General features: G+C 52.0%; 1 protein-coding gene across 6 annotated transcripts in view; it reads right to left on the bottom strand.

Annotated features, from left to right (window-relative positions):
• Positions 1-59: 59 nt before the first annotated feature.
• HIP1 (huntingtin interacting protein 1) overlaps positions 60-27,967 on the bottom strand; it is a 124,825-nt gene continuing 96,917 nt past the window's right edge. For 5 of the 6 annotated variants that reach the window (XM_021005829.2, XM_078154706.1, XM_021005830.2 and 2 more), the window contains 22 exons: positions 25,488-25,563; positions 25,220-25,363; positions 24,791-24,891; positions 23,973-24,045; positions 23,078-23,261; positions 22,063-22,151; positions 21,278-21,394; positions 18,471-18,572; positions 16,675-16,818; positions 15,944-16,079; positions 13,893-13,979; positions 13,664-13,771; positions 13,407-13,543; positions 10,664-10,774; positions 9,863-9,921; positions 9,036-9,129; positions 6,942-7,042; positions 6,553-6,658; positions 5,605-5,728; positions 4,935-4,996; positions 3,227-3,335; positions 60-2,561 (listed from right to left, as the gene is read on the bottom strand). In XM_021005829.2, coding sequence (XP_020861488.1) covers positions 2,509-2,561; positions 3,227-3,335; positions 4,935-4,996; positions 5,605-5,728; positions 6,553-6,658; positions 6,942-7,042; positions 9,036-9,129; positions 9,863-9,921; positions 10,664-10,774; positions 13,407-13,543; positions 13,664-13,771; positions 13,893-13,979; positions 15,944-16,079; positions 16,675-16,818; positions 18,471-18,572; positions 21,278-21,394; positions 22,063-22,151; positions 23,078-23,261; positions 23,973-24,045; positions 24,791-24,891; positions 25,220-25,363; positions 25,488-25,563 — 2,317 coding nt within the window. In that variant the 3' untranslated portion in view covers positions 60-2,508. The other variant, XM_021005834.2, reaches the window with a different exon arrangement.

Raw genomic sequence — 27,967 nt, 5'->3', positions numbered from 1 at the left:
GGGCTGCCCTTGGGAAAAAGGCAGCCCATTCTTATCCCGTAGGAAAAAGATGAAGATGCTTTCCTGCTGGGTTGAAATATTTATTTTAAAAATTGAAAACACACATACAACATATTATACAAAGAAAGATCTTAATACTATAATAATCAAAAGTCTTGTTGGAAAGAAACCAAATGTCAGTGGCCACCTGCCCTGGGAAGGTAGGCACTCAGAGTGATAAATCAACTTAATTTACAGGAATACTTCTAATGGACATCTGGGTAAAGGTTAAAAAATTAAAGAAAAAAAAATTCCCGTCTCCCCCAAACCAAAATAGACGAGAAAAAGTTATAGGATCGAGACAAAAATTGAGTTATCACCAAGATTTATCTGAACCCCCTCGGTTTGTCCCTTGAGTAGTAACCTGCTTAGTCTAGGGCCTTCAAACCTGAGGTAGTTAAGGGTCACCTGAAAGACAGTGGGTCTGGACATGTGGCTACTCTGCTCTCAGCACTGGGCCCAGCAGTAACCAATAGATCTTCTGTATTGCTTTGGCTCCTGGGGTGAAAGGCAGCGTACCACATCAGTGCGTGGTGGTATTACAGTTGGTTTGGACCTGGGAAATAATGGAAGTCCTCAGCAAATAGCTGGAAAGATTTGCTGGGTTTGTGTGAGAGACAAAGAATCCGGCAGACCCCAGTGTTATATCGCTCTCTGCAACAGGCAGTGTGGGCTTTAGAGGGGTTGGAGACAACCGGGCTGGAGAGGCCTCCGCTGGAAGGCCGATGTGGGAACCAAAGGCTTAATCAGCAGCAAGTCCTTTCTGATTGATTTGGAAAGGTAATGGCAACAAAGCATGGTGAAGATCAGGCAGGGCAGATTCACTGGGCTCTCGTGGGTGTAGGTGCTGGCCAGGAGGTAAGCGTTTCTCTGGCCTGGAAGTTAGAAAGGCCAGTGGTAACTGGCATGGCCAACATGGTACTTATTCCTCCGAAGCCAAGTGCTCAGTTTGGCAGCTGAAACAATTCCAAGAGGAGCAGCTTGGGTCAACACATGGCCATTCCAGCTTTGGGTCTAAAGTCACAGGCCTAATTACGTTTCAGGTGGAGGATTGGGAAATCTGGGCAGAACCATCCACATCTAATCTAATTGAGGAGCCTCTTTGGTGAGGAGTCCAAAGATGGTATCCTTGCCTTTTCTTTCATGTTCATGAAGCTTGTTGGGTGGAGAGCAGCAGTCAGACGCAGCCTCCTCCGACACTGACTGCTCCAAGCATTTCTTCGTAGGGTGTTGCTGCTTGTGGCCAGTCAGTTATAAATAGCACAGGGCACTGTAAGAGGGACGGGAGGAGATGGACACCAGCTACGAGCCTCCACTCTTTTTGGGGACACGGCTTGCTTGATTCTCTCTGACCAGGGCTTCTTAATGAGTTAGCCACCTTCAGTTCAGGTAGGTGACAAGGCTGACTACTTGGTGAAAGCCATCGAGATTTCCCTCATCTTCCCCTTCTTGGTACCCTGGTCAGGAATGGAGGGTGGTGGCCAGGGAAGGACCTGTTGCTGCTCTCAGCATCCCCACCCAAGGAGGGCACCACGGGGTTTCTGGAGTCTGATCACGAGCTGTTGCCGCAGATGATGGTTCCTCGAGGACCTGGGCCGGACCCTTCCCTCCCCCCCTCTTCTGTGGTCCCCACGCGTGTGGAGGTGAATTGTTGGGGGTCAGCCGGGGTCCAGGTACAGTAACACAAGGCACTCGACCTGCCTTCCCCTAAGGAGGAAGCTATTCCCTTCTAGGAAGTGGACGTGACGATGCCGCACTCCAGTGATGTGGCGAATGTGGAGCACCGAGGGCAAAGCCTGAGCAGCACCATTAATTGTTTAACCACTATGGTACCGGGACCCAGTTGTGTCCCAGGAGCTCTAGAGGGGCTCCCTTGAGGAAAGTTGGCTATAGGAATTGACTTTCCAAAAAACAAAAACAAAAACCCAGCCACCCTAAGAAGCAGTGGGGAGTCCATGAGACTGCCGAGGAGGGGGAAGAACTGCCCGGGGCCTTCTCGGGCAGGACCCTCCTGTGGACAGATCCAGGAGAGCTTCTCGGCCTGGATCCACCTCGGATGCTCTCCAGTTTGTGCAAATAATGGAACAGACAAGACTGAGGAGGAAAGGGAAAGGGTACTGATGAAGTCTCTCTCTTGGCCTCTCCCTGCAATCCTGGCCCCCAACCCTGGGCAAACAAGCCCGAGGAAATGAGCATGGAGATGAAGTGAGTCACGTGGCCAAGACGTGTTCCCTACAAGCTCCCTGGGGGCCAGAATGGCTAGCAAAGGCCTGCCGGCATCTCAAGCAGGCAATGGGAAGTGAGGGTCATCAAAGTGTGGCCCGTGGGGCGGGGCTCCGTGGGGGGCTGACCCCCGGGGGAGGTGGTGAGTCTGCAGCACGGGCAGGTGGACAGTGGAGCGGCCGCACGACAAGCACAGAGACGAGTTATGAGCGTTTACAGTCTGGTGTCTGGGGCGAGGGCCGGGCTCTAGTCCTTCTCTGACTCGGCTTCTGGCACAGCAGCTGCAGATGCTCCGGGCTCTAACAAACAATTTAAAAAACAATCATAGACAATACAGCGGCTGGCATCCACACTGCCCCTTTAAGAAGCCCTGCTTTCAATGCGAGTCACTTACAGTGTCTCATTCAGCCCTCACAACAGCTCTGTGAGGGAGGCGCTGGGGGCATTATTAACTCTCTTTTACAAATGAGGAAACTGAGCTCACAGAGGTTTGGGCCACACAGCTAACAAACGTCAGGCACAATCGGAACCCAGGTTTCTCCTGTCTCCAAGCCCAGAATTCTTTTTCACTCGATTGTTCTCCTAAAGCTTTGGTAAGCAAATTATGTCTGCAGTCATGGGACCAGTGTTGGGATCCAGGGACAGCTGCTGCCTAAAGGTCAAGAGGGAGTTATGGCCCGGTGTGTTTGCAGGCCCCAGACTTAGGCTATCCCTGCAGGGCCCAGCGTCTTGGCTGCGGCGGCAGCCGTCACCTCCATCGTCCCTGACAAAGCCTTAAGCGATGACCACAGGTGTGGGCAGCTTGGCTGGCCGAGGCCTGGGTGCAGGCCTGCGCTCTGCCTTCCCTCTCTTCTCGCTAGGCTGGACAGACGGCCGCCAGCCTGAGCGTCAGGCTGTGCTCTGGCAGGGAGCGTGGCTCAGTGGATGCAGCCACGCTCTGCTGCCCCCTCTGCGGCTTGCTTACCGTCCTCCCAGCCCTCGGCGACGCCGGCCAGCTCGTAGTGCTTCTTCCGAAGGTAGCCCAGCTTCTGCCGCTCCTTCTCCAGCTGATTTTCCAGTTCCAACACTTTTACCTGTGGGGGGAATAAGTGGAGCTTTGCTTCATCACGGACTCAAGGATGGTCTCATTTGGACTTGGATTCATTTTGGTCTCATTTAGCTTTGCATCCATTCCTCCTTGTTCTCTACTTCCTTCACTTTCCATTTCCAAAAATCCCGCTTTCAGTTCCCACTCTCATTCCTCTTCCTTGCTGTGATTCCTCCATTAAAAACTAACACTGTCGTACTGGCCATTTTCATAGGTTTGCAGGATCTAAAGTTTGAAAAAACCTAAAAGGCGATGCCTCTCAATTTACAGATGAGGAAACTGAGACCCAGGGAGGTGAAGGGACTTGTCTAAGGTCACCCAGGCAGTCAGGCAGGGCTGGGATTTGAACCCAGGTCCTCTGGCCCCAAAGCCAACATTCTTCCCGCTATACTAGGCTGTCTCCTCCTCTTGCATGAGGGCAGGGGTGTAGTGGGAACAACACTGACTCTGGAGTCAGATCCCTTCTTACCTTACTACCTCCCTGGGCCTCAGGGAGCTGGCCTGCCAGGCCCTTTCAGTGCTAAGCCTACAATCCTACGGTCCCCTGTGTTACCGTCTTCTCTTTCATTCACCCTTCAAGCCCAACTGTCTCCCAACCAGCGTGATACTCCACGGGAGGTGGCTGCTTTGTGAACCTAAGGAAACCGCAAGAGGAAGTGCCTACTTTGTATTTCTCTGGTGAACCACCAAAGGAGACCAGCCCTCTCGCTTTCAGATCACCGAGAACGGTGCATCCTGAGCCTCTTGCTTTCTCCTGCGCACTTCCTGGGAGCCTAAGCAGCGGTGGAAGCTGGTGGAGGGCCCAGGGGCTGCTTCTGTACAGCTGGTCAGCCTCTGGCCACAGAGTCCGGCACCGCGGGGCCAGCCTCCAGCGTTTGCCAGGCCGGCCCCGAGAGAGAACAGCTTCTTATGACTTTTTGGTCGTGTCTGACCCTCTGTGACCCCATTTGGGGTTTTCTTGGCAGAGACCCTGGAATGGTTTGCCATTTCCTTCTCCAGCACATTTTACAGATGAGGAAACTGAGGCAAACAGGATTAGGTGACTTGCCCAGGGTCACTGGCTGAAGCCAGATTTGAACTTAGGAAGGTGAATCTTCTTGATTTCAGGACCACGGCTCTGTGCACTGTGGCGCCCCCTAGCAGTTCTCTTGCTAGCTAGAACTTTTTCTACGGAGACCCTTTTACTGTTCTCCACAAAATAAACTCACCTGAAATAGCAGGAAGAATGGTCCTGTGGACCTGAGATGCCAACGTGACCGATGCCTGATGCCTAGTTTTTATTCACTTTCCTGAACGGGTAATTAACTCATGCCAGGAATACAGACCTCGGTACTAGCCCAGGAGAGCGGCTGCTGGGGCACCACGGCTTCCCCAGGTCACCTGCCTCTAGACTCACTGTCCATTTCTGGCTGATGGCTAAGATTCTGCCCCTCCCTGGTCATCCCTGCACCAGGATTTCCAAGTTTCCTAACATTTGGATGGCAGATGCATCACGTGCTCTTCTCCCTGCCAGGCGTTTCCCTGCACCAGAGGGACTCTGAGGGGCGCATCTCAGCAACCACACACAGACAGACTACACCTGTACCTGGGAGTCCATCTCTTGCCGTTTGATCTGGGTCAGCGTCAGGCTGGAGAAGTCCATGTTTTCTGGAATGAGGCAAACAAGAAGACCTTGTCAAAGTATCCCTGGCCGAATCTCTCCAGTGCCAGCACACTGCTTGAAAGCAACCAGGGATGATGGAGGCATAGAATGGCCTGGAGCAGCCCCTGCCCGGGACCACTGGGAACTTGCCCAGGGGCTTTCTGTAGTTTCTGTGGGCAAGGGCAATGTGGCTTAAGGGATAAGGACCTGGCCTCAGAGTCAGGAAGACCTGTGTTCAAGTCATGCCCCGATACATCCTGCACAAGGCACTTAGTCTCTGAGTACCCCAGGCAACTCTCTAAGACATAGACTCCTGTGAAGCAGGTATCAATCTGCTTTGGTACAGGAAAGGCTTCCTCTAAACCAATGAAATCATAGGCCCATTTTACGAAAAGGAAGAGCGGTGACCCACAGTCCATGAAGACTCTGCTTACATGCTGATGAACCTGCCTAGCTTGGTGGTCCAACCTGTGGGTGAGATGAACGTGGGCAGGAGAAGATGAAACATAAGAGAAAGAATATTTAGGCAAAAGCAGGGTAAAGGAGTTTGTAGAAAAGGGAGACAGAGGGAGAATGGAAAGGACGTCTGTGCAGGAGGGGGAGGGAAGACTACCTGTCTCCTCAGTCTGCGACTTCCCTGCCATGGTTGACGCCACCACCTCTGCTGTCGCCTGGTTCACCCCCCGAGAGGCCTGCTGCAGCTGAGCGAGGTTTGCGCTGTCCTTGTCCGCTTTCACCTAGGTGAGGCCAAAGTGGATTCAGATTCACACAGCATGCAGCCTGAAATAGGTTGGTCTGGGCACACTTGCCCTCTGAGGGACTGGAACACTACCACGTGGTTTTCCAGTGGCAGAAGCTGCCCTCCGCACTTTCACTCTTGGCTTGCTTCTTGTTCCTGAAAAGCCTTCCTGACCGTGGGGCTGCAGATCCGCATCATGACTTTAGCAGCCAACGCTATGCCAACAAGTTCTACCTGAGGCACCAGTAAGTGGGTTACGCAGTGAAATCTCCCGGGGGATCGGGAAGCTGCCAGTCTGTGCATCTGCAGCAGCAATGAAAAGTGGAACCGAAACATGAGGTGGCGAAGCCCAGAGCGAAGCAAAGGATCGATTCTGAGTAAAGGGACCGTGCTGATGCTTAAGCAAGGGCTGGCGCCAGCTGTGCCACTCATGCTGGGTCAGACCGGGCAGGAAGCCTGCTCTCCGTGACCTCCGTGCCAAGCGTGCCTCAATCTGAGCGTTAGCTGCAAGTCGGTCTGACGCGTCAGGAACACTCAGGGAGAAACTTCTCCATGCTGGGAGGCAAGAAGTGAGGGCACGGGAGAATCGAGATGGGGGGCAGGGAGAAAGACTTCTGGGGGGACGTTGGATAAACCAGCAGGCTGCCCTAGGAGCTCTGCATTGTGACTCCTGGGGAATAGGGTGGCTTTGACTTTAGAGACCTAAACATCTGAATTATCCCATCTGGATCCTGAAGAAAACATCTGTTCTGGAAACCTGGAGAGAAGGTAGTTATGGCCCTCCTAAGCCACCCAAGCTCTTCATATCCTGGGGCATCCTACCTTGGAAGCAGCCACCAGCTGTGCTGTGCTGGCTGCAATTTCACGGGAACACACCATCAGCTCCTCAAACTTCCCTTTCCCTTGAAATACCAGATCCGCTGCATCCCTGATGAGCAGGAAAGAAAAAGAAGGTCTGTCTCTTACAACTCAGACCCCCAGAGGCTTACAGGCTACTCCCTATAGGACTGGGTGAAAAAGAAGCAAAAACTTCCCTGACAAATGCTACCTACTGTTACACCACCTGCAGAAAGCCCCCGTTCCCTCTCCTATTTGTAGAGTTCTTTGGCCAAGGGTCTGCTCCCCGAGGCTGGACAAAATTCTTAAATGCTCTGGGCCAGCTTCCTGTGGTCTTGGGGCTCTGGAGGAGCCAGGAGTTGGCGGCTACTTACACCATGACTGTGGCTCCCCAACCAACAGCTTTGGAGGCCGAGATCAGTCCTTCTGTCCATCGGGAATTCTTGGCATAGAACTCTTTTGGGGAGGCTGCACCCTGGAGAGTAATAGTAATAATAACATAATAAGTAGGCATAATACTAGCTGGCATTTCCATAGCACCTGCCATGTGTCAGGCACTGTGCTAAGTACTTTGTAATTATCCGATTTGATTGTCACAACAATCATGGGAGGGAGATGCTGTTATTATCTCTATTTTATAGCTGAGGAACTTGAGGTAGACAGAGGTGAAGGGACTTGCCCAAGGTCACACAGCTAGTAAGTGTCTGACCTGGATTTGAACTCAGGTCTTCCTGACTCCAGGCTCAGCTCTGCACTAAGGTGTCCGCTGAGAGGCAAGGAGCAAACCTTTATTTGTTCTCTTAGCAGAGGCAGTAATAAGGGGCAGCTAGGTGGCACAGTGGATAGAGCACTGGCCCTGAAGTCAGGAGGACCTGAGTTCAAATCCAGCCTCAGACCAGACACTTGCTTTTACTAGCTGTGTTACCTTGGGCAAGTCCCTTAACCCCAATTGCCTTGCAAAAAACAAAAACAAAAAAACCCCACAAGAAATCAGAGACAGTAATAAGATTGGCCAACCTGTGTCCTAGATAGTTTACAATTTAGACAATCCAGACTGATATCCACGCCAGTAACGTTATGCAACGGGCGGATCATTTTAAAAAAACTGTATTAGGATTTAAGGCACTTCTAGAAGCTGCATTTTAGTTTGGGAATATTTGATATTCTCATGATTTGGGACAAATGTGCCAAGCCCCTGAGGAGCAGCTCCAGAGCTTCCTCCTCCCTGCTCAGGCTGATGGATGGAGAAGAGACCACTTCAGGCAGAGATGAGGGAGGGGGAAGGGACAACAGCCAGGCAGAGAAGCCTATGCAGGGCATCTCAAAAGTCTTAGTGCACTCACAGGCTTCTATCGCTTAGCACGGCACTAAGACTCGCGGGACACCCTGTTTTTGATGGTTTAGGGGGAAGAGCAGGCAGTAACAAGGTGAGGGGACCTCTCGGGAAAGTCAGCCCAGGAGCTGAACTTTACAGGGAGCTGGCGATTCTAAGAGGTGGAGGTGAGGAGGGAGGATGTTCCAGGCAGGGAAGGCAGGAGTGTGTGTAGCTTGGAGAACAGCAGGAAGGCCCAGGTGAAGGGGAGTGACGTGCAATGAACCCAGAAGGGTGGGCTGCAGCGCTTGTGAAGGGCTTTGAGCACCAGGCCAACCACCTTGTGGATTCCTCTATGATCACGTAGGCGATAGGGAGCCACAGACAATTCTTAGGAAGAGGACTAACATGGTCAGACTTCGGCATTAGGGAGATTATTTTATTGTGGAGGATGCACTGGAGAGGGGAAAGACGGAGGCAGGGGGCAGAAGTTCTGAGATTCTGAGCCGTGATGGTGGCTGGGTGAGTAGAGAAGTGAACAAATGGGACATGTGTTGTGGGGTAGAATCAAGACTTGGCAACTGACTGAGGGAGGGGCGAGAGGTGAGGATAACCATGAGGCTGTGAACTTGGCAGGCTGGAAGGAGACTAGTCCCAACAAAGACAGAGAAATTGGAGGTAGAATATGGATGGGATTGGGAGCGTGTGGGAACATAATGAGTTCTGCTCTGGGCCTGTTGAGTCTGAGATGCTCAAAGGACATTTAATGCCCACTAGGCAAGGTGAGGTAAGGTTGGTGTTCAGGAGAGAGACCAGGGCTTGATACATGGATCTGGGAGTTACCTGTGGAGAGAGGATAAGGAACTCTGTCGGAACTGATGAAATCACTGAGAGAGTGAAGGAGAAGAGGGCCCAGGACATAGAGCTTTGGGGGCCAGGGCAGCAAAGGAGACTGAGAAGGGGAGTGGCCAGACAGGTTGAGTAAAACCTCAGGGAAGAGAGAGTGTCCAGGCAGAGATGGGGGGAGACTGTCATGAGTGTTAACGGTGTCTCTGTGTGAGACAGGCTGCTCTTGGCCTTGTCAAAGGACTCAAGGAACCAGGAAGCCACAGACTGTCCCTCTTGGCGCTTTCTGCCAGCCCATCTCCACACTCACCCGGCCACTCTCCACTATCTCCTTCTGAAGGTCTTTGGAGGCCATAATGAGGACCTGAATTGCCTGCATCAGGCTGGTACAGGAGCCCAGGATCCTGCAAAACAAAGCCCCACTGATGATCATCCCCTCAACAGCGAAGCCAAGTCCAGAGCGTTTGAGGGACTGGAGAGCTAGGAATGAACTGGATTCTTCTGGAAGGATTCCAGAGAGAGACCTCTGAGGAGAAGCTGGGGTGGCGAGGCATCTTGATCACAGGTCCTCCCAATGAGACAGTGCTGATGGGCTGCCTCCTGAGATGGGTCAGCCAGCGGTCACATTCCCTGTGAGTGGGATGTTCTTTTCTATTTGTCCTCCACTGTCATGCGAGTATCCCGAGGAATCCTCTACTAACTGCACAAGGGGGACGACGCAGACCCAACTCCTACCTGAAAGAGCCTAAAGCAGGCTTCCAAACTTCGGGGCCTTAGAGTTTCTTACTATTGTTGGCATGACTCCACTGAAACCTCAACAAACTATCTTTGCTGATGATCTTCAAGAGTCGCCCCTCTGTGGCCAAACTGTGGCTGAACCTCTAAGCTTAGCTAGGCTGGACTTATGGCAAGAGCCAGCTCATCATTGGGACCATACTCTGAGCCCTGCCATCGGCGCATTGCCTGCTTGAGCTGACACCAGGCTGGACAGCTTTTGAGAGCCCAGAGTCGCCTCTGCTCCATGATAAAGCACAAGAGGAGGCCAGGAGAACAAGGTGAGCATAAACTGAAATCCACCACCAAGGGTTCAGGGGCCTGCCCTGGCTACCTTGGAGTCAGAGCACTGGTCATACTGACCTTTCATTCACCTCTAGTTTGACCCCTGTGTCTCCAGCTCGGGACTTATTGAGCATCTCCTGTTAACAAAGAGGAAGAGGGAAGGGGTTAGCTCACAGTTTGGAAGCAGGGTGGGTGCTGGAAGGGGTAAACCTCTAGTGTCTATCCCATGGAGAGTGGCCAAGGAGAAACCCAGCCCCAGAAAGGTCCTTCCTCCAAGGTGCCCCACCAAGCCCTTGGGACTGTCAGGAAGAGGATCCAGCCCAATTGTTTGCATAGCTGTTCACTAGTGACAGGATGCTTCTCCTTCTGTAACAAATAGTACCCGTGGGGCAGCTAGGTGGCACAGCAGATAGAGCACCAGCCTTGGAGTCAGGAGGACCTGAGTTCAAAGCTGGCGTCAGACACCTAATGCTCACTAGCTGGGCAAGTCACTTAACCCCAATTGCCTCACCGAAAACAAAACAAAACAAAACAAAAAAACCAAAGAGTACCCAGACCTCTAGCACATGAATCAGCACATTCCATTGCCCAAGACAAGAGAGGCAGATTGGCCTCTGGGTATCCATGCCAAATGGGCAATGTCCTTTACACCAAAGGACTCATTTCTAACCTGTATCCAGGCTTCTCCTAGATGTGCTGTCCCTGGATAACTTCTGTGTACTTTCTGGCCCTCAGGTAATCAAAGGGATCTTGGCCTTGGTTTGGTAGGGCTCTTGCCCTGTGGTCTCTAGGTACTTTCCTCTAATGGCCAAGGCCCCATGTCTTGATAGGGCAAGACCTCTCCCTCTGAATCTTGGGCCCAGCCAGTAAATGACTTACCTCGATCCTGGCTGTGGCCGTTTCAATGGCAGCTGAGGTGGCAGCCATCTCCTTGTCCACCAAGTCTCCCAGCTCCTCCTGCCTAATGTCCAGGCCTCTGGGTCTGAGCTCCTAGAACCCAAACACAGAGGCTGAAGTCCTCCAGACCTCCCTGGAGGGACTCTGGGGCTTGTCACACTTCCTGCTGATAAGGGCTGCAAAGGCTTGACTGAGGGCCAAGGGACAGCCCTGTTCACACACCCACATCTGGAATGTTGTTGCTGTCCCTCTGTCTGCCAGGCATGGCAGCCGTGTGTAACCCTCCACAGCTGGCTTATTCTTGCCTCTGGGCCCTTGCACACGCTACTCTGCGAAGCTAGCTCAAAACTCAACTCCCTTCCAAGGAACCAACCATATTGATCTCATCTGACTCTAATCCATCCATTAAGTTGCATCCCTTCAAAGGTAGGTTGTTGAGACCTAGGCATGCTTGTAAGGCAGAAAGTAAGGAGCAATGTGAAGAACTAGGTAAATGTGAGCCAGTATAACAATCACAATTATTAGTGATGTCATTTGAACTTTTCTCCAGCACAAATCCCGTTTTGCAGCAAGGCTGGTGTCATAGAGCACGAAAGGACCTTTCATGTGAGAAGATGAAGCCGAGGATGGAAAGTTACTTGCCCAAGATCATAAAGGTATTAGACGTCAGAGGCGGGGTGCTCTGATTCTGGGGTCACTGTCTCCATTCCATCCCATCCTCTCCATTGAATTGCCCCCTCTGGCCTCCCTGCCTACAAACATGCCCATGGCTCTGCCATTCTCAAGAAGCTCCATCTGAGCTGTCCATCCATGCTGTGGTCCTGAATCAATCCGCCTTTTCTGGACTAAACTCCAGAAGGCTATCTCGGGCCAGTGCTTGGGCCTCCTTTCCTCCCACTCTCTGCAGTCTGGCTTAGGACCTCATCACTGAACTGAAACTGCCCTTCCCAAAGCTACCAACAAGCTCTTGATGACCTTTTCTCAGTTCCCATTCTTCTTGACCTCTTGGCCTGGGTCACTGTCAATCACCTTCCAGGTTTTTGGGAGGCTGCTCTTTCCTGGTTATCTTCTTCCTGGCCTGACCCCTCCATCTCGGGCTCCTGAATGGATCTTCGCGATGTGGGTGCCCTCCAAGGCTCTGTCCTGGGCTCTCTTCTCCTCTCCCTCTATACTCTTTCTCTTGGTGGTCCCATCAGCTGTCATGGATTCCATGATCATTTCCATTCTTCTCAGATCTACTTATCCAGCCCTCACCTTGCTCCTGACTTCCAGGTTTGCCTCTCCAACTGCCTACTGGCCATCTTGAACTGAACGTCCCGTAGACACCTTAAACTCAACGTGTCCAATGTGGATTGACGATCTTTGCCCCCCAGGCCCTATTGTCCTCCTAGCCTCCCTCTTACTGTTCAGGGCCCCGTCCTCCTCCCGATCACCTGGGCTGGGTGCCGTCTTTGACTCCCCCTCTTTCTCCTCCCTCCTCCTCTATCAATCCCTCTCGAGTCCTGTGGATTCTGCCTTTGTAACTTCTCTCCTAAATCTGCCCTCCTCTCCCATGGCCACCGCCCTGGCACAGGCCCTTAGCGCTTCGCGCCAAGACGACTTTGCTTCAAATCTCTCCCCACTCCAGCCCACCTTTCAATCAGCCACCAGATTAATCCTCCTAAAACACAGCATAGGTCTACCCGCGCCGCCTCCCTATGCAGTTGACTCCGCTGGCTCCCTATTATCTCCAGCATCAAATGCAGAGCCCTCCATCTGGCTTTTAAAGTCCTTCCTAGCCTGTCCCCGGCCCCCGTTACCGGCTCACACACCTTCCATCCCACACATGCTCTGAGAGCCAGTGACACTGCCTCCTCTCTGTGCCCCAAACAAAACCCTCCACCTCCCAACTCCAGACATTCCCATTGGCTGTCCCTCATGCCTGGAACGTTCTCCTTCCTCATCTCCATCCCTAGGATTCCTCCAAATCTCAGTTAAAATCCCGTTTTCTGCAAGAAGCATCTCCTGATCTCCTTTTGCGCCCCGTCCCTTCCTTGATGATTTCTGACCTATTCTGTGTATGGCTCGTTGCACATAGTTGCCTCCCCCTGAAGCTGATGGCCCCTTTCTCAGAAACATGTTTTTAAATTCGTAAGATAAAGTATGAAGGATGACAAAGAAAACAAATGTCTTGATATAGATACAGTTATCAAAAAGTTTTTTAAAGTGAAGCTCGTGGACCAGTAGCAGGAAAAGTCATTGGGTGCAGGGGCTGTTCTGTTTTTGTTCCTGCAGCCCTGAAGTCTAGGACAGTGCTCTGCTCGCCACAGAAGCTTAATAGATGTTCTTGAGTGAATTCATGAATGAGCCGATGCTCCTCCTGTTAATACAAACTGAGGGTGGCTTTTGAGAGTCACACAGCAAGACAGTGCCGGAGCTGAGCTTGGCCCTGGGGGTCCTGCGTCCCACCAATGCTCTGATCTGTATCCCACGTGCATCTGGCATCTCCTCCCTCAGAGAGTGGAGCCCTTGAAAGCGGGGGGCATATCTTACATTTGTCTGGCATTGCCACAATTTTAGCATGTGGAAGATGCTTAATAAATAGCCACTGAATGGATGGAGACTAAGGTTTCCCCAGAACATCTTCTGGGCATCAGGAGGAGCCTGCCTCAATGCCTGTGACGCCTCCCCACCCCGCCCACATCTTCGCCCCAGGCCCTAACTGCGATGGTCATTCCAATGGTACCTCGCCAATGGCTGTGATCATGCTGAGGCAGCTCTTCATAGCCGTGCTATCTGCATTCCTAAGACTGTCCTCTTCCTTCAGAGCAGACAGATAGAGCAGGGCTTCCCTGCCACACTCTTTACAGGCATCTGTTAGCACTATGGATTCAAGGAAACACAGAGCCATTAGGAAGGAGCACTGCTTCCCCTGACCTTGGGCACAGGCCCAAAGCAGAACTGGAACCATCGGACCATCCCGGCCCAGCCCATGGTACTCACTCTCGGCAGGCTCCAAGGAGGTCGTCAGAGAGGTGGCACTGCCCTGGAGGATGGTGTCACTGACCAGGTGAGCCAAGAGGGTCATGGATCGTGCCAGTCCACTGACATCTGGAAGACAAGTTCAGTGGAATTCACCAAAGCTCTTCCCTCCCTTGGACACCCTCAGAAGCCCCTGGGAAGTGCCCAGGCTCTCCCTGGTGTAAGGATGAGTGCCCTGCCCACATCTCACCATCTGAAGAGGTCAGATACTGCTTCTGGGCCTCCTCCACTTGGTCGATGCATTTCAAAACACAATTGGTCTTGAAAAGGAGATGATCTGGAAGACAGAAGCCAAGGTAAGGAATCCTTGTATCCTGGTGCAGGGAAGCCAGGTGACCTGCACACCCCTTCGCTCCCCAAACACTTAGAGTGGGGGAATGCCTCTTGGACGCCTTCGGGCTCTAGAGCTATGAGAGTAACCCCTTCATTTTACAGAGAAGGAAACTGAGGCCCGCAGAGGTGAAGTGATCTTCCCAAGGCCACCTAGGTAGGAAGTAGCTGAGGTGGAATCCACACCCAGGTCTTTCCACTGCACCGCCCTCCCTCTCTGGTGCTGGCAGGGAAGAGTCAAACTGAGGAAAGGTTTTCTGGCCTGACTGGGGTGTATTCTCCTGCTGTAGCTTCATTAGGTTCCCTCCACTCACCCGAAACACAGATGTTGCCTCCCTCCCTACCACATGTTGGGTAAAAGCCAAACTCTTTTGTGGAGTGTCCCATGCTTGTCTGTTCGCCCACGTCTGGGTGAAATCCTTCCGCTCAGAATCACAGACGTGGAGCTGCAAGGGGCCTCGGTTGAGGGCTACCTCGTCCACTCCACTTTATGATACCTAAGCAGTGGTCACCCCGTCTCCATCTGGACACCTTTAAGGAGGGGGTCCTGCTGCCTCTCGAGGCCCCCCCCCCACCACAAGCCAAGTGGTTTCCTGTCCCTGCACGCAGCTTCTTCATCCCCACCAGGGACCTGGCCTTTGCCCAGTCCGATTGCTTCCACTCAGAACACTCTTCCTCTTCCTCTCCAGTAATAATAATAATAATATTAATACCTAGCATCTACAGAAAGCTTCAAGGTTTGCAGAGCACCTTACGTGACCTCATTTGGCCCTCTCCACAACCCTATGAGGTAGACACTATTATTATCCCCTTGTTACAGATACAGGAACTAAGGCTAGGACATAGGTGACTTGCCCAGGGTCACTTAGCTAGTTGGTGTCTCAGGCCAGAGTCAAACTCAGGTTTTCGTGACTCCAAGGCCAGTGCCCTAGCCATCATTACACTGGCTGATGTGGTGGCCCACGAATTTCGCTCTCATTCAAATCCCACTCAAAATTCATTTTTGAGGGAAGCTACCCCCAAATGATTGCACCTGTTAATTTCTATGTTTTGCATTTTTTTTTTTAGTAATTACTTGCTCATTTGTATGTAAATTTGCATTCATGTTGTTTTTTCAAATATCTTTTTTTTTTTTGGCAACTGGGGGTAAGTGACTTGCCCAGGGTCACACAGCTAGTAAGTGTCAAGTGCCACCTAGCTGCCCCCAAATATCTCTTTTTCAAAAGGCCTAAGATCCACTGCCTATTACAAAAGGCAGAAAGTCCTCTGCTCATCATGGACATCCTTTGTCAACTTCACACCCCGCTCTCCTGCTCGCCATTTTTCCAGATTCTTGTTTTGTGACTCCCCAGGAGGGGTCCTCATGCCCAGAGACTAGTGATGTTCCCCACTCTGTTCCCCAACACCCTCTTCTCTCCTCTACAAAGAGTCCGCTCATCATCTCCCCTGAAAGCGGCTCCTCTTGTCCAGGAAGCCTCCCTGGCCTAGCCACACCTGCCTTGGGGTCACGCTATCACTTGGCATGGACACATCCACTCTGTGTGAATTCTGATCATACTCGTCATGAAGAAACAAGAAAGGGGACCAGCCCTCCAACCTGAACCCTAGCCTTCTTCCTTTCCGTTGGGAGTTCCTAGATCATCAGATTCCTTTGTCTGGCTGGCTATGCTTGGGGAGTTGTGTTCTAGCTTGCCTAAGCTCCCTATAGAGAAGGCCCAGTTTTGTGCACAAGCTTCTCAGCAGTTGTGACCGTGTTTCTTTTGTTGGAATGGGAGCTCCCTGAGTGCTGGAACCACCTCATGTCCCTGCAGAATGACTAGAGCAGGTGTGCTGTCACCAGGCCGATGGGATTTGGAGCTAATGGACGTATTGGAGGTTGGGGAGAGCCCAGGGACTGGGGAGGAGATGTACCTGCAGACCCAGTACAGCTGATGAGGATGGGGTCCTCAAGCTGGCTCAAGGTATCTTTCACCATCTTCTCAGCCTCTTGCCCTGTTTCCAAGAGAATTGACTTCCGCTGGTCCTTTGCGATTTGATGCATAGATTCCTGCCAGTGAATCAAAGAGAGGCTGTTGTGGACCCAGAGTAGGGGCGTGCCCTAAGGGAGAGGATCCTAGCACTGTAGAATTACAGCCCTGGAAATGGGAAGAATCTCATAGGCCGAGGTCCAACCCTTTATTTTACAGATGAGGGAAACTGAGGCCCAGAGCACCAGGGCAAGATTTGGCTCCAGAATCAACGTTTCTCCCCCTGGAGCACTAGTGTATCCCTCTCCTTTGGTGCCATGCTATTGACTGGGCTAGAAAGCTCAGTGCCAAGGAGGCACTGATCATGAGAAAGGCTGGGAGAGGAGGACGGTGACTGCAACCTGTGCCCTCCTACGGTGGATAGCACTCATAGCATACCCATGCCCCGCGTCAGACCTGGCATATGTGAGGTCATTCACATGCGTTAAGCCAGCCATAGGCTGGCTCTGGCAGGCCAGCTGAGAGGGACCCACAGGAAAAGGCCCAGGGACCCTGCTGGAGCCTCAGCATCCTCCCTATCTCACTGCTCCCTTCAGGTGGAGTCAGATGCGCCTCTCCGAGCCCCAGGACTTCTGAGCTGTGACATGGGCCCCGAGACCTGCCTTCCCTACTTGCCTGTGCACTGGTTAACTCAGACTGTGTTCGCTCCAGTTGGTTCCGAAGGGATGAGATTTCTTCATACCTCTCAGATGCGATTTTCGCCAGGCTGGTTCGCTCCTTCTCTAGGCCTTCAATCTGCATATTCCACTTTGCCTCTGACTGTAGGAGAAGCCACAAGGGAGAGGGAAAACAGAACATTCACAGCTCACATTTACATAATACTTTGATTTTTAAATTAATCAACTTTTTAGCTTATTTTTTACTTTGATGTGATTTCATCGGTAAAGGAAAGCCCTGCTGCACTTAGTCTTAGGGCAGTGTGGCGGGGGGCCCCCAGAGGGGCCATCAGAGCCAGGATTCAGGCCTTGACTTCTTCACTCAGAGGCCTGCTCTTAATCCACTCCACCACCCCTCTACCTGCCCACAGAGCACTCTGAGGCTCCCTAACAAGGATCCAGTGAGCTGTGTTGTACGAATATTGTTATCCCCATTTCACAGACCAGGAAACAGGCTCAGAGAAGTAAAGAGTCTAAGGTGGGAAGGTTAAGCTGTTCGCTCTTGTAGTACCCTAAACCTGCCCTCCTGGTCCTGGGCACAATTGGTTCTACTTCTTTTAACCTACTATTCCTATTTCCTGAGGGCATACAGAAGGATAACCTGCTAAGGTAGCCCAGGGGCGTGTGAGGTGGCTGGCACAAAGCCATTTTGCCACAGATGACCCACACACTGGACAATGAGTATGTGACTGGAAGGTCTTCCTTAGGGAACATTAGTAGGATTCTTCTGGGCACAGCATCACCAATTCTAGCCTTTGGTGAGAAGAGTGTAGCAAGGGCAATGGTTTCGATCTCTCTGACCCTGCTCCCCAGGAAAGGGGTTCATGATCACAGCCAACCTTCACACGGTGCTCTAAGTTATGCAAAGCACTTTTATAATGACAGCTCTGGAAGGAAGATACCATCATTATCATTTTACAGATGAAAAACTGAGGCTGGGAGGTGAAGGGATTTGCCTAGGGTGCCCAGCCAGGATGGGTCAGAAGCAGGATTCAAACTCAGGTTGTCCTGATTCCATCCACTCTACCATCTAGCTGTCCCAGGACACGAGGGAAAACTGATGCCCAGAGAGAAGTTTTTGGGCTGGATTCCTAATCTCACTAGGTAGGGAGGTCCTGGCAAGCACCTTCCTCTCCCAGCATGGGTCAGTGGGTTCTCTGACACGTTGGAATCTTTGAGAGAGGCCTGGGGGACACTGAGGGAGAGGTCCCCGCCAGGACAGCTCCGAGGAAGTACTTGGACCAGGTCTTTCCGACTCTGAGGCGAACTCTCAGTCGACTATACTAACCCGCTGGAGAGGAGGGATTTACAAACATGTTACTGTTCTCTTTTGTTTTTATATCAGCTAGCCTTCCCAGAGCTTTCCTCTTCTACCCCTTCCTGGAGAGCTGTCTTTTGTAAAAAAAAAAAAAATTAAAAACAGAAAAAACAGCTCGGCAGAGTTAACCAACATGACAAAAACATGTAGTATTCCACACTCACAGGTTCCTCTAACCTCCTTCCTCATCACAAAATTGGGGGGTGAGATTTCCTCGGCTTGCCCTAACCACCCACTGGGGCTGAACTTGGGATGTGCTCCTTCCTTAATGCACAACCTTGGGTCAACTGAGCTCAGCTGTAGCTATGACAAATGGGTGTGTGTGTGGGGGTAGCTGCTGTTGAAAACAGAGCTTGTGCCACCGTAGCATCAGCGGCCCCAGTGTCAGCCGGGAAAGGACGGAGAGGGACAGGAAGGTGGAGGGAGGCCATATTTACCTGGGCAGAGGTCTCCAGGGTGCCTTGGAGGACTTGGAACTCATGTTTGCTGATGGAAAGTTCTTGTTTTAACGTCTCCAGGACCTCGGTCTGTTCTTGAGTCTGTAGGGCACATCAAGAGGGTGCTGGAGTGAGTCATACCACAGCCCGCTGTCTGCAGAGGGAGCCTGGCAGAATCCAAGATTCTTCCCAAGTGTACCATGGCTGCAGGTGTGGAAAGAGCTGGGGACAGCAGTGAAGCTCCCTGCTGACTGCATGCCTGCTCTCTCTGGCCCCCACCTTGAACAAGGGAATGTTCCAGGCCTCTGGTCTCTGCCTCATCCATAAGACCAGCCAGGGCCACGTTCCCCTTGTCTGGTCTCCCCAGTGAGGCAGAGCTCCCCAGGGTCCCTGAGCATGTGCATGGCTCTGGCTCCCAAGGCTCCCGAGGCTCCAGGGTGCTTGCTCTCAGCCTTGAACATTCTCTATCCCCCTTGGCCTTTGTCTTCCTCGAGTCATTGTGAGTGGGGATGGTTTCATCCTTTTCCCTTGTATTCCCAGTGCCCTGGCACAGAGTGGGCCCTGAACGGTGACTGATTAACGGATTCTTTGGCTCGGTTCCTTTCTTGCCCCAGGCTCTGATACCCTCCTGCTGTTTCCCTGCAGACTCCAGAGCAGATGGAGGCCCCACCTATGAGGCACTGACCTGCACTTATCTTGGTCACTGTCTGTGATCTCTCAAGATTGTAAGGATGAATGGCCCACGGTGCTGGCCTCTTCTGAGTCACCCAGGTCGCCTGGGTTGTGCAGTGCAGAAGTTCTGCCTCTGGTCTCCTGGCTCCATTCAGTCCAACAAACATTTATTCCTTACACATCACAGGCTAAGCCTTGTGCTAGGCCCTGGATGTGGGGCATGGAATCAGGAGAGGCCTTATCCACCACAGCGGGAGGACCTGGACAACCAGCCCCACTTCCTGCCTCCATATACCCAAGGCCCCAGTGACCTTCCCAGCACCAACCCTAGGGCGTTGAGCATTATCATTCATCTGCTATCCCTGAATCACTGAATCACTGGCCACTTAGGAGCCACCTAGTCCCACTCCCACCTCCCTTTCCCCTCCTCCTCATCCTTCCTGACCCTACTCCATCCTGCCGCTAGTTTACCATTTCCACTGGACCTTCTGGAATTCCCATCCCATAGTGAGCTAACTTCCCTTTATCCTGAGCCTTTCTGCTCCCATCTACCTGTCCTTCTTGAGACCTGGCTTCCCTTCACTCGCACCCTACAGCACACTGGCCCTAGAGGGGGAGGGGGCTTTCTCATTGCTCTCCACTGCCATTCCCAGACTCCCTTTGCTTCAGGGGCTCCGTAGCCAAACCTCAAAGTGCCAACAACTGCCAGCTGGAATTAGTGTCATTGTTAGGGGACTTCAGTAGCCATGGTGGGGCCTCCAACTCTCTGGCCACCCAGCTCCTCAATCTCCTTGAGACCCAGGGCCTTCACCCCAATTCCTCTGCCCTAGTTTTGGGAAGGGCCCAAGGCTCTGTTCTGGGCTTTAAGGACTTGGATTCCCCCTGAACTTTGGGGCCTCCTCACCAACTGCCCGTCAGGCATCTCAAACTCAATACGTCCATGCAGAACTCACTCTTTCCCCCCAGACCTACCCTTTTCCCCAAGTTTCCTATTTCAGTTGAAGGCACCACCAGCCTCTTAGGTTCCTGATCTCAGTGTCGCCCTCCACTCTTCATCTCACTCATGCCCTGCCAGATACTGCCATCAGCTCCTCTCTGATCAGTCACATGGCACCATCTTGGTCCAGGCCCTCATCATCTCTAGCCTAGCTTATTGCAATAGCCTCCTCAGTGGTCTCTGTGCCTCGGTCTCTCTCCACTCCAAGTTTTCCTCCCCACAGCTGCCAAAAGGATTTTCCTCAGCCCAGCCCTGACCGTGTCACGCCTCTACTTTGTTCCACTGCAGTGGCTCCTTGTTGCCTCCAGGGGAAAATGACTTTTAGAACCCTTTGCCACCTGGCTCTAGCCAGTCTTCTCAGGATGCTGTCATTTGGCCAAGCTGGCCTCCTCTGGGTGCCTCCTTTCAGCACACCTTCTCCGTCCTTTTCCATCCTCCCCACTGCCGGTGCCTGCCTTTCCGACCACCTTGTACTTAGTACATTTATTCTTTTGATACGTATCCCACCTATGTTTCTATATGTACTTGTCTCTGCTGTTGGACTAGAAGCTCCTTAGGGGAAAGAATTTCTCCTTCTTTGCCTGGCACACTGTAGGTGCTTAATAAATGTTTGCTCACTGAGGGGGCAGCTAGGTGGCACAGTGGATAGAGCACCGGCTCTGGATTCAGGAAGACCTGAGTTCAAATCCAGCCTCAGACACATAACACTTACTAGCTGTGTGACCTTGGGCAAGTCACTTAACCCTCATTGCCCAACAACAACAAAAAAAGTTTGCTGATTGAATGATGTAGGAGAACATCACAGACAAGGGACTCGGCATACAAAAGCCAAGAGGTGGGAGATGGGAGTTCCCTCCCTGGCTGGTTTGACTGTAGCAAAGACGCAAACATGGGGCAGTGATGGGAAATGACCTTGGGAAGGCCGGGGGAAGCTGGGCTAAGGAGTCTGCATTTCCTCCTTGTGGCCCAGAGGATGGATGGAGGCGGGCACAGGGGCAGAGCTGGAATGAGCTCTGTTCTGCACATGCTTAGTTTAAGCCTCCTGCAGGATGGCTAGCGGGTAGCTGAACTTGGACCCTTGGAGACCCCAGGAAGCTTCCATCCCTGGTCCTTGGAGGCCCCTGCCCTTGGAGCTCACCTTGCGCTGGGCCTGCTCGTTCGCATGATGGAAAGTATCCTCCAGCTCTTTCTTCTCTCGCTGCAGGTCAGCCTGGGCCTGTCTCATCACAGTGACCTGTCTGGCCACTTCGGCATTCTGTGGAGAAAAGGAAGCCCCACAGCTCGCTGACTCTTCAGGGCCTTCTCCATCCCCTCCCTCCTCTCCCCATGGGAACATGGGAAAGAGCCTGGTTATGGGGCCTGGGGCAGGAAATCAGGCATAGGGTTCACCCTAGTACCTTGGGGGAGGAGGGCTCCCCCAGAAAATGCCATGTTCCTAAAAGACTCAGCTAACCATTATCAAGAAAACAAATGGAAACTCATTCAGCAGGCCTTGCTTGGTATCTCAGACGGTAATTAAGCCCTGAAAAGGGGAGGGAGCTGGAAGGCCAGGCCCCTGAGGGGTCTAGGTGCACAGGGAGAGAGTTCAGGCCCCCAATCTGCTCCTGCTCTCTTCATGGGAATCAGAAGAAGGCCACATAACCATGGTCTGGGCCATTCCAGGCTTCAGCGCTTTACAGATGTGGAAACGGAGGCCCGGGGAAGGTCAGTGACTGGATCAAGACCAAGGGATTTTAACCCAGGTTCTCTGACTCCCGGGTCAGTGTGCACTTTCCATTGTACCACACTGCCTATGACTTGAAGCCTGTTGCCATGGAACATGATGTCCCACTGCTGCTGTTTTTTTGTGTCACCGCCCTGCTGGAAGCCCCTGGGGCCTTCTGAGCCAGGCCTGAGAGGCCAGAGTAGGACTGGACAGCCTACCTTCCGCAGTAGGTCGGCATGGTTCTGAACCAGCTCAGTGTACTTCTCCTTCAGCTTGCTGTAACGCTGTTCATTTGTCTGGGCTTTCTCTGTAAGGTTAAAGGCCACAGTGCTCGCCCTCCTGAAGGAGGAAGGAGCAGGGATCCCTGGCATAAAGACATCTTCTCCGATCCACTTCCTGGCTCCCCTCCCTGCCCCAGAGCCTTGCGTAACCCTTGTTCCCCAGGCTCCATCACTACCAGCCCCCATGACCCCTCTGCGCTTGGCCAGTGGGTACAAGACAAACTATATGAACACCAGAAGGAACAGGTGTGTCAACTGATGCATTAACTAGAGACAGGAAAATCAACTGAGTTTTCTTTTTATAAATCTACTATAATTTCTCTGTAAAAAACACATTCTGAATACAAATAATTCCAAGCAGATAGTATGATTTTGCTTTGGAATAAGATTTTTCATCTTCCTATCTCTCTTTTCTTTGCCTGGGGGATGTACTGTTGTCCTCCCAGGAGATGTAAGTGGGGCCCTTCTTTAATACAGACTTACTTGTGTGTGTATTTTGGGTGGGGGATGGGGTTTGGACCTGCAGCTGTGGTCTCATTTACATAGGGAAACTCCTCCCAACGTAGTGTACCATTCCTGCTCTCTGGCTGCTTAGGGCCCGAGAGGGTCGGTGACTTGCCCAGGATCACACAGCCAGGAGGGGTCGGAGACTTGGACCCAGGTCCTGACTCTGAACCTGGCTTGCTATGCTCCACCCCTGGAGGCTTCTCTTTTTGTATCTATGACATTTAAAAACCTGTTCTTTTGCTGTGTCTGCATTATTGCCCACGCTTAGATGCTGCCTCCCTGACCCCAGGGCTCTGTTCTTTTCCTCCCTCCTCCCTTGGCCCTACCCCACACTCGGACTGAAACAGAGACCCCAAGCGCTTACTGGGAACGGCCCCATCGAGAGCCCTCCCTGCCTGACTCTCGTCCTCCCTGCCCAGCCCAGCCCATCCCCCCGGTCTCTCACTCTCGATCTCCGTGAGGCTCCGCTGGGCTTTCTCTGTGTCTTCTCGCTTTTTATTGAGCTCGTCCAGCTCAGCCCGGAGAAATTCGCTCTCATCGGCCGCCTGCCGCCGCAGGTGTCTCTGCTCTGCCAGCTCCGCCTCCAGCTCGCTGATCCGGCCCTTCAGCTGCAGCAGCGCCAGGTGTTTCTGGGAGAAGACCTCAGGCAATGAGAATGGTGACCCCTGCTTCTGTACTGTGTTGGAGGCAGTGCAAGAGGAGGGATCCCATGCTTGCCAGGGACCAGGCCATGTTCTTAGCACTAATCAAATCTATAGAACCGGTGTCTTGCTAAAGGAGCTGCTATCATGGCAGCTAAACCTGCCAAAGCATCTGATGTCTCGGGAGCTGGGGAGCTGGGGAGCTAAGGAGCCAGGCCGGCAGGCAGGAATGGTACAAGAAACATCGGGGATGCTCGTTCTGAGGCCAGCCATCAGACCTTGGGCCAGTGACCAGGACCAGGGATGGGGGAGGAAAGGCTGGCTCTAAGCCTGGGAGGTGGGGCTTCCAAAAGCCTTGGGTTTTCCAACCAGCAACCACAGTCAGAAGTCAAAGGCTGCTTCCAGTGGGTGAGGGGCTGCAGGATCCCCCTGAGCTTTTGAGCCATGGCGCACACGGAAGGCCATCGCTGCCATGGGCAGTACTGTTCACCAAAAAGCAAGCACAGTGATACAGTGGGTGAAACATGAGGTCAGGAGACCATCTTATTGGTGAGGTGGCAGGATATGACCAGATCCATCTTGGGCTTTCAATAGATAGAAGTTATCTGACTCATCAGAGCCTGTCAGAGCAGAACGAAGCTCAAGGCTTCCCAGCATCGGATCAGAAAGCACAGAGGTCCAGGGGGACCACCCTTGTACCTCAGCTTGAATGTTCTCCATCTCTTTCTTCAGTCCGTTGATCTCCCGGTACAGGTGATCAATCAATGTATCCCTGAAAACAGTGGGGCGAGAAAGGCTGCTTCTGCATTATTGACTTCCTGCTTTCTTTAAGTGGGGTGTGGGCGGGGATTCGTGGGAGGTGGCACTTTGGAAGCCCTTTGGTGCCAATCCTTGGGCATACAATGTGGAGCATGAGTTTTCAGCCTCATTTGATGCCCTCCTGGGGTTGGAGGAGCAAACACTGGAGGCCTCCTCCCTCCTCCCTTGGCCCTACCCCACACTCGGACTGAAACAGAGACCCCAAGCACTTACTGGGAACGGCCCCATCGAGAGCCCTCCCTGCCTGATTTGGAGTTAGAAACTTGGGTTCAAATCCTGGCTCTACCACTTACTATATGTGTGAGCTTGAAACAAGTCACTTTCCCTAGCATGGAGGCATCACAGAAAGGGTAACAGGTCTCAGTTCACAACGCTGCATTTGGATTCCAGCTCTGCTCATTTCATAAGTAACCTGGGACTTTGCTAAGTCACTTATCCCTTCTGGGCCTCAGTTTCCCAAGCAGTAACATGAAGAGATTGGATTAGATAATGTCCAAAGGCCTTTCCCACTTCACTCAGAGAGGCTGCAGGGCAAACATTTTGGAGGTCAGGACATCCTTTGTCTTTCCTAGCTCCTTCTAAAGAGACTGGGGAGATGGCTGACTGGGTTAGGAAGGCCGTAGGTAACCCCCAATGCCCCCCTGTTACAGGGTCACCCTCTCGTTCTGAGCCGGGCAGGGGCTGTTTTCTGCACTTACTTCTTTTCTCTGCTCCTCATGCCATTCTGATTGTTGAAGTTGAAAGGGTCACTGCTAAAAGAGCTGCCGAAGATGTCATCAAACTTGTTGTCAAAGAAATTCTGCGGCAGCCGGGAGAGAACAGAAACATGGGATTAGGGCCAGGGGACTCCATGCCCGGGACAAATGAAGGAAATCACGCAGACCCCACGGGAGGGCTGAGGCTGAGGCTGAGGCTCAGACATGGCCTAGGTAAGAAAACTTCATCACAGCTCAGGCAAATCCCCTAGGTCTGAATAATTCCTCTTTGGGAACCCAGATACTGTAGTAGAATCTGCTTAAGACATGCATGTCAATGACGTCTGTTCAGAGTTCCAAAGTACTTAGATGGTCTCTACCTTGGTCCCCTCCTCTTATTTTCCAGCATGAGAAAGTCTGCTTTCCTCTCACCTGCTGAGAAGCGGCATCCATTTCCATGAGGTCATCTTTCTCCAGGACGGGCTCACTGTCTGGGGACGAAGCCTCCACTGGGATGACCACCACAGGGCTGATGTGTTCTGATAAGGCTGAGGCCCGCAAGAAGTTGGGTGGGTTCTGAAGAGGGGAGACTCGGACTGAAGGCCTGTCGTGTTCCAGGGCCCTCCCATCACATCCCACCAGGCCCTCAGGAGGGACAGCCCCAGGGTCTCAGGTGTCCAAGGGCCCAGGGCGGCCTCACCTCTGGAAGCTGAGGGATCTGGATGAGGCGCTTGAAGTACTGCAGGTTGCTGGAGCGGTAGAAGAGGTCTTTCAACCTAGCGGGGGGAAGGCACCCCATGAGCAGACAGAAAGGCTGCTTCCTTAACAGACCTCCCCATGTTGAAGGGAGGTGCTGGTGCTGGGGCCTTCTCTGTGTCATTTGGATTCAATTATGATACCAATGGGGGCAAGGGTTATTATAATCAGTTCCCTAGCAAAGTATGTTTCCAGCAGCTGAAAGAATTCCCAAACAATGGATAATCCAAAACTTACCTCCGTTTGACTCTGGATTATATGGGGTTTTTATTTGGCATCTGATTTACCTTTTTAATTATATCTGGCCTACAGTAATTTTCAAAAAAGGCTGTACTTCCTGAGCTCATGCTAGCTGATGATAGGGAAGGGCCTGCAAGCATCTATGGTGCCAGTGGTGATACAGTCTGGCTTAAAGAAATACTTGCTGTGTGTAGACCACAAGTAGATAGTGGAGAATTGGCTGTATGATGCTGCTTAGGTAAAGAAGTACTTAGAACGCTCTGCCTCCCTCCACTAGCAGGCATTATAAATAGTCTAAGTGGGACACTCCTCATTTATGTCCTAATCTCTGTAAGATACTGAGATGAGGGAGACAAAAATCTCTTCTCTCCACTCCCCACTCCTACCTTCTACCTTGAACCCAAACTCTTATGACTTGGAAAGGCCACAGTCCTAGGACCCACATGGTCTGAGATTTCAAAAATGGCAAATCCAGGGCTTAGGACTTCCATCCTCCTGCTCACTGGAGCTCAGAATCCTCTCTGGTTCAGCCCTGTTAACCAGTCCCTTTGGACTCTCCAAACCTTTACAATCAATTCTCTTTTTGTTTCCAAAAGCATCAAACCTTCTACCATGCTACCTTCCTTCTTCTCAAGGGCAGGGAGGACACAATGAATGGCCAAATACTAGGGCAGAGGAAGAGAGATGGGGGGGGCACTTATTTGGAAAGACTCATTCAGATGTTGGGGAATTGGATGGAGTCAAGCGTCCGCTCCCCTCAGAAATGGAGCCAAGCGCTATGGGCTCTCCCATTCTCATAAGGCACTAGTATTTAACATTCAAGGAAGAGAGTCTCAGGGCCAGGCTCTTAGGATTTAATAAGTCAGCAAGGTCTGACTGTTAAATAGGCCATTTACAGGGCTGTTCAAAGGGAACAGGCAAACCAGGAGGTCGACTTAACCCTGAGCTTGCCCTCTGTTCACTCCCAGAGGAACCTAGCCCTGGGTCTGGGAGAACTGGGTTGGCTCCATTCTTGGGGACAGGGATGAGGGGGCTGAGAACCATCAAGAATCATTGAGTGTGCTGGAGTGTGAGGTCAGGACTCCTGGCCCGTCTCACTGCTGTGCTTCCAAAGAGCTGGAAGTGACTGCCGAGGCTTCTGGTTAACCGGGTGGGTAATAAAAGGAAGCCTGGGTGAGTCGTGGAAGGCTTGCTTGCTCTGCTTGCTGGGGGCTCACCATCTGATGCTATTGTACTTTTCTCTGAATACTCCAGAGGAGCTTGCTGAGCCCCCGGGGGGCTGGGGGGTTGCCACTGAGTGTCTCCATCAGTTCCGAGAAGGGCCCTAAACATTCATTAACCCCCCAAATATGTATTCTCCACCGATCCTTTGAGGGTTTCCCCAAGATAGCAAAAAGTGTTCCACTTAATGAAAGCGTCTTACTGTCCAGGCCAGACTCGGACATGTAATCACTAAAGGAGATCCATTCTGGTTGTGCAGTTAGCAGAGTATGGTTCTTTTGACCCCCTTTGTCTTTTTTGATCTTATTATTCCTGTTCAGTTGTGTCCGACTCTCCATGACCCTATTTGAGGTTTTCTTGGCAAAGATATGGGAGTGGTTTGCCATTTCATTCTCCAGCTCATTTTATAGAAGAGGAAACTGAGGCAAACAGGGTGAAGTGACTTGCCCAGGGTCACATAGCTGATAAATGCCTGAGGCTGGATTTGAACTCAGGTCCTCTTGACTCCAGGCTCACACTCTATCCACTGTGCCACCTTGCTGCTGCCTCGTCTCCTTTGATACCTCAGTCTAATTGTCTCCCCCTGTCTGGAGCACCCCATTAGTATCCTTTGACTATAGTTCTTACCCTAGCCACTTAACCTTATCTCTTGCTCCCAGCTTGCCCACTCCATGGGAGGCTCTCTCTTACCCCCAAGCCAACCAACCCTTCTCTCTCTCATCAGTCAAACAGTTTCGGGCAGACAAGTCACTTAATAAATGAGCAGCACCCCACCTCCTGGGGCCCCCCTCTAGGTCTGATCAGAGGGGAGGTGACAGCTTTGTCAGCCCAGACTCTCAGTGGTTCCTGGCACTTCCTGCTCCTGCTACTTCCCCTGACTTTTTAAAGAAGAGATTAATTAAAAACATAATATTAAGCAACAATTCAACTAACTGAACTTGCTTTAGTAACTATTTACATTTA

The sequence above is a fragment of the Phascolarctos cinereus genome, unplaced genomic scaffold (assembly GCF_003287225.1).
Source record: "Phascolarctos cinereus isolate Bilbo 61053 unplaced genomic scaffold, phaCin_HiC Scaffold_5;HRSCAF=322, whole genome shotgun sequence".
NCBI classification, from domain to species: domain Eukaryota; kingdom Metazoa; phylum Chordata; class Mammalia; order Diprotodontia; family Phascolarctidae; genus Phascolarctos; species Phascolarctos cinereus.
The sequence above is the reverse complement of the archived record's forward strand: the minus strand, read 5'-3'. Positions and strand labels throughout refer to the sequence as shown.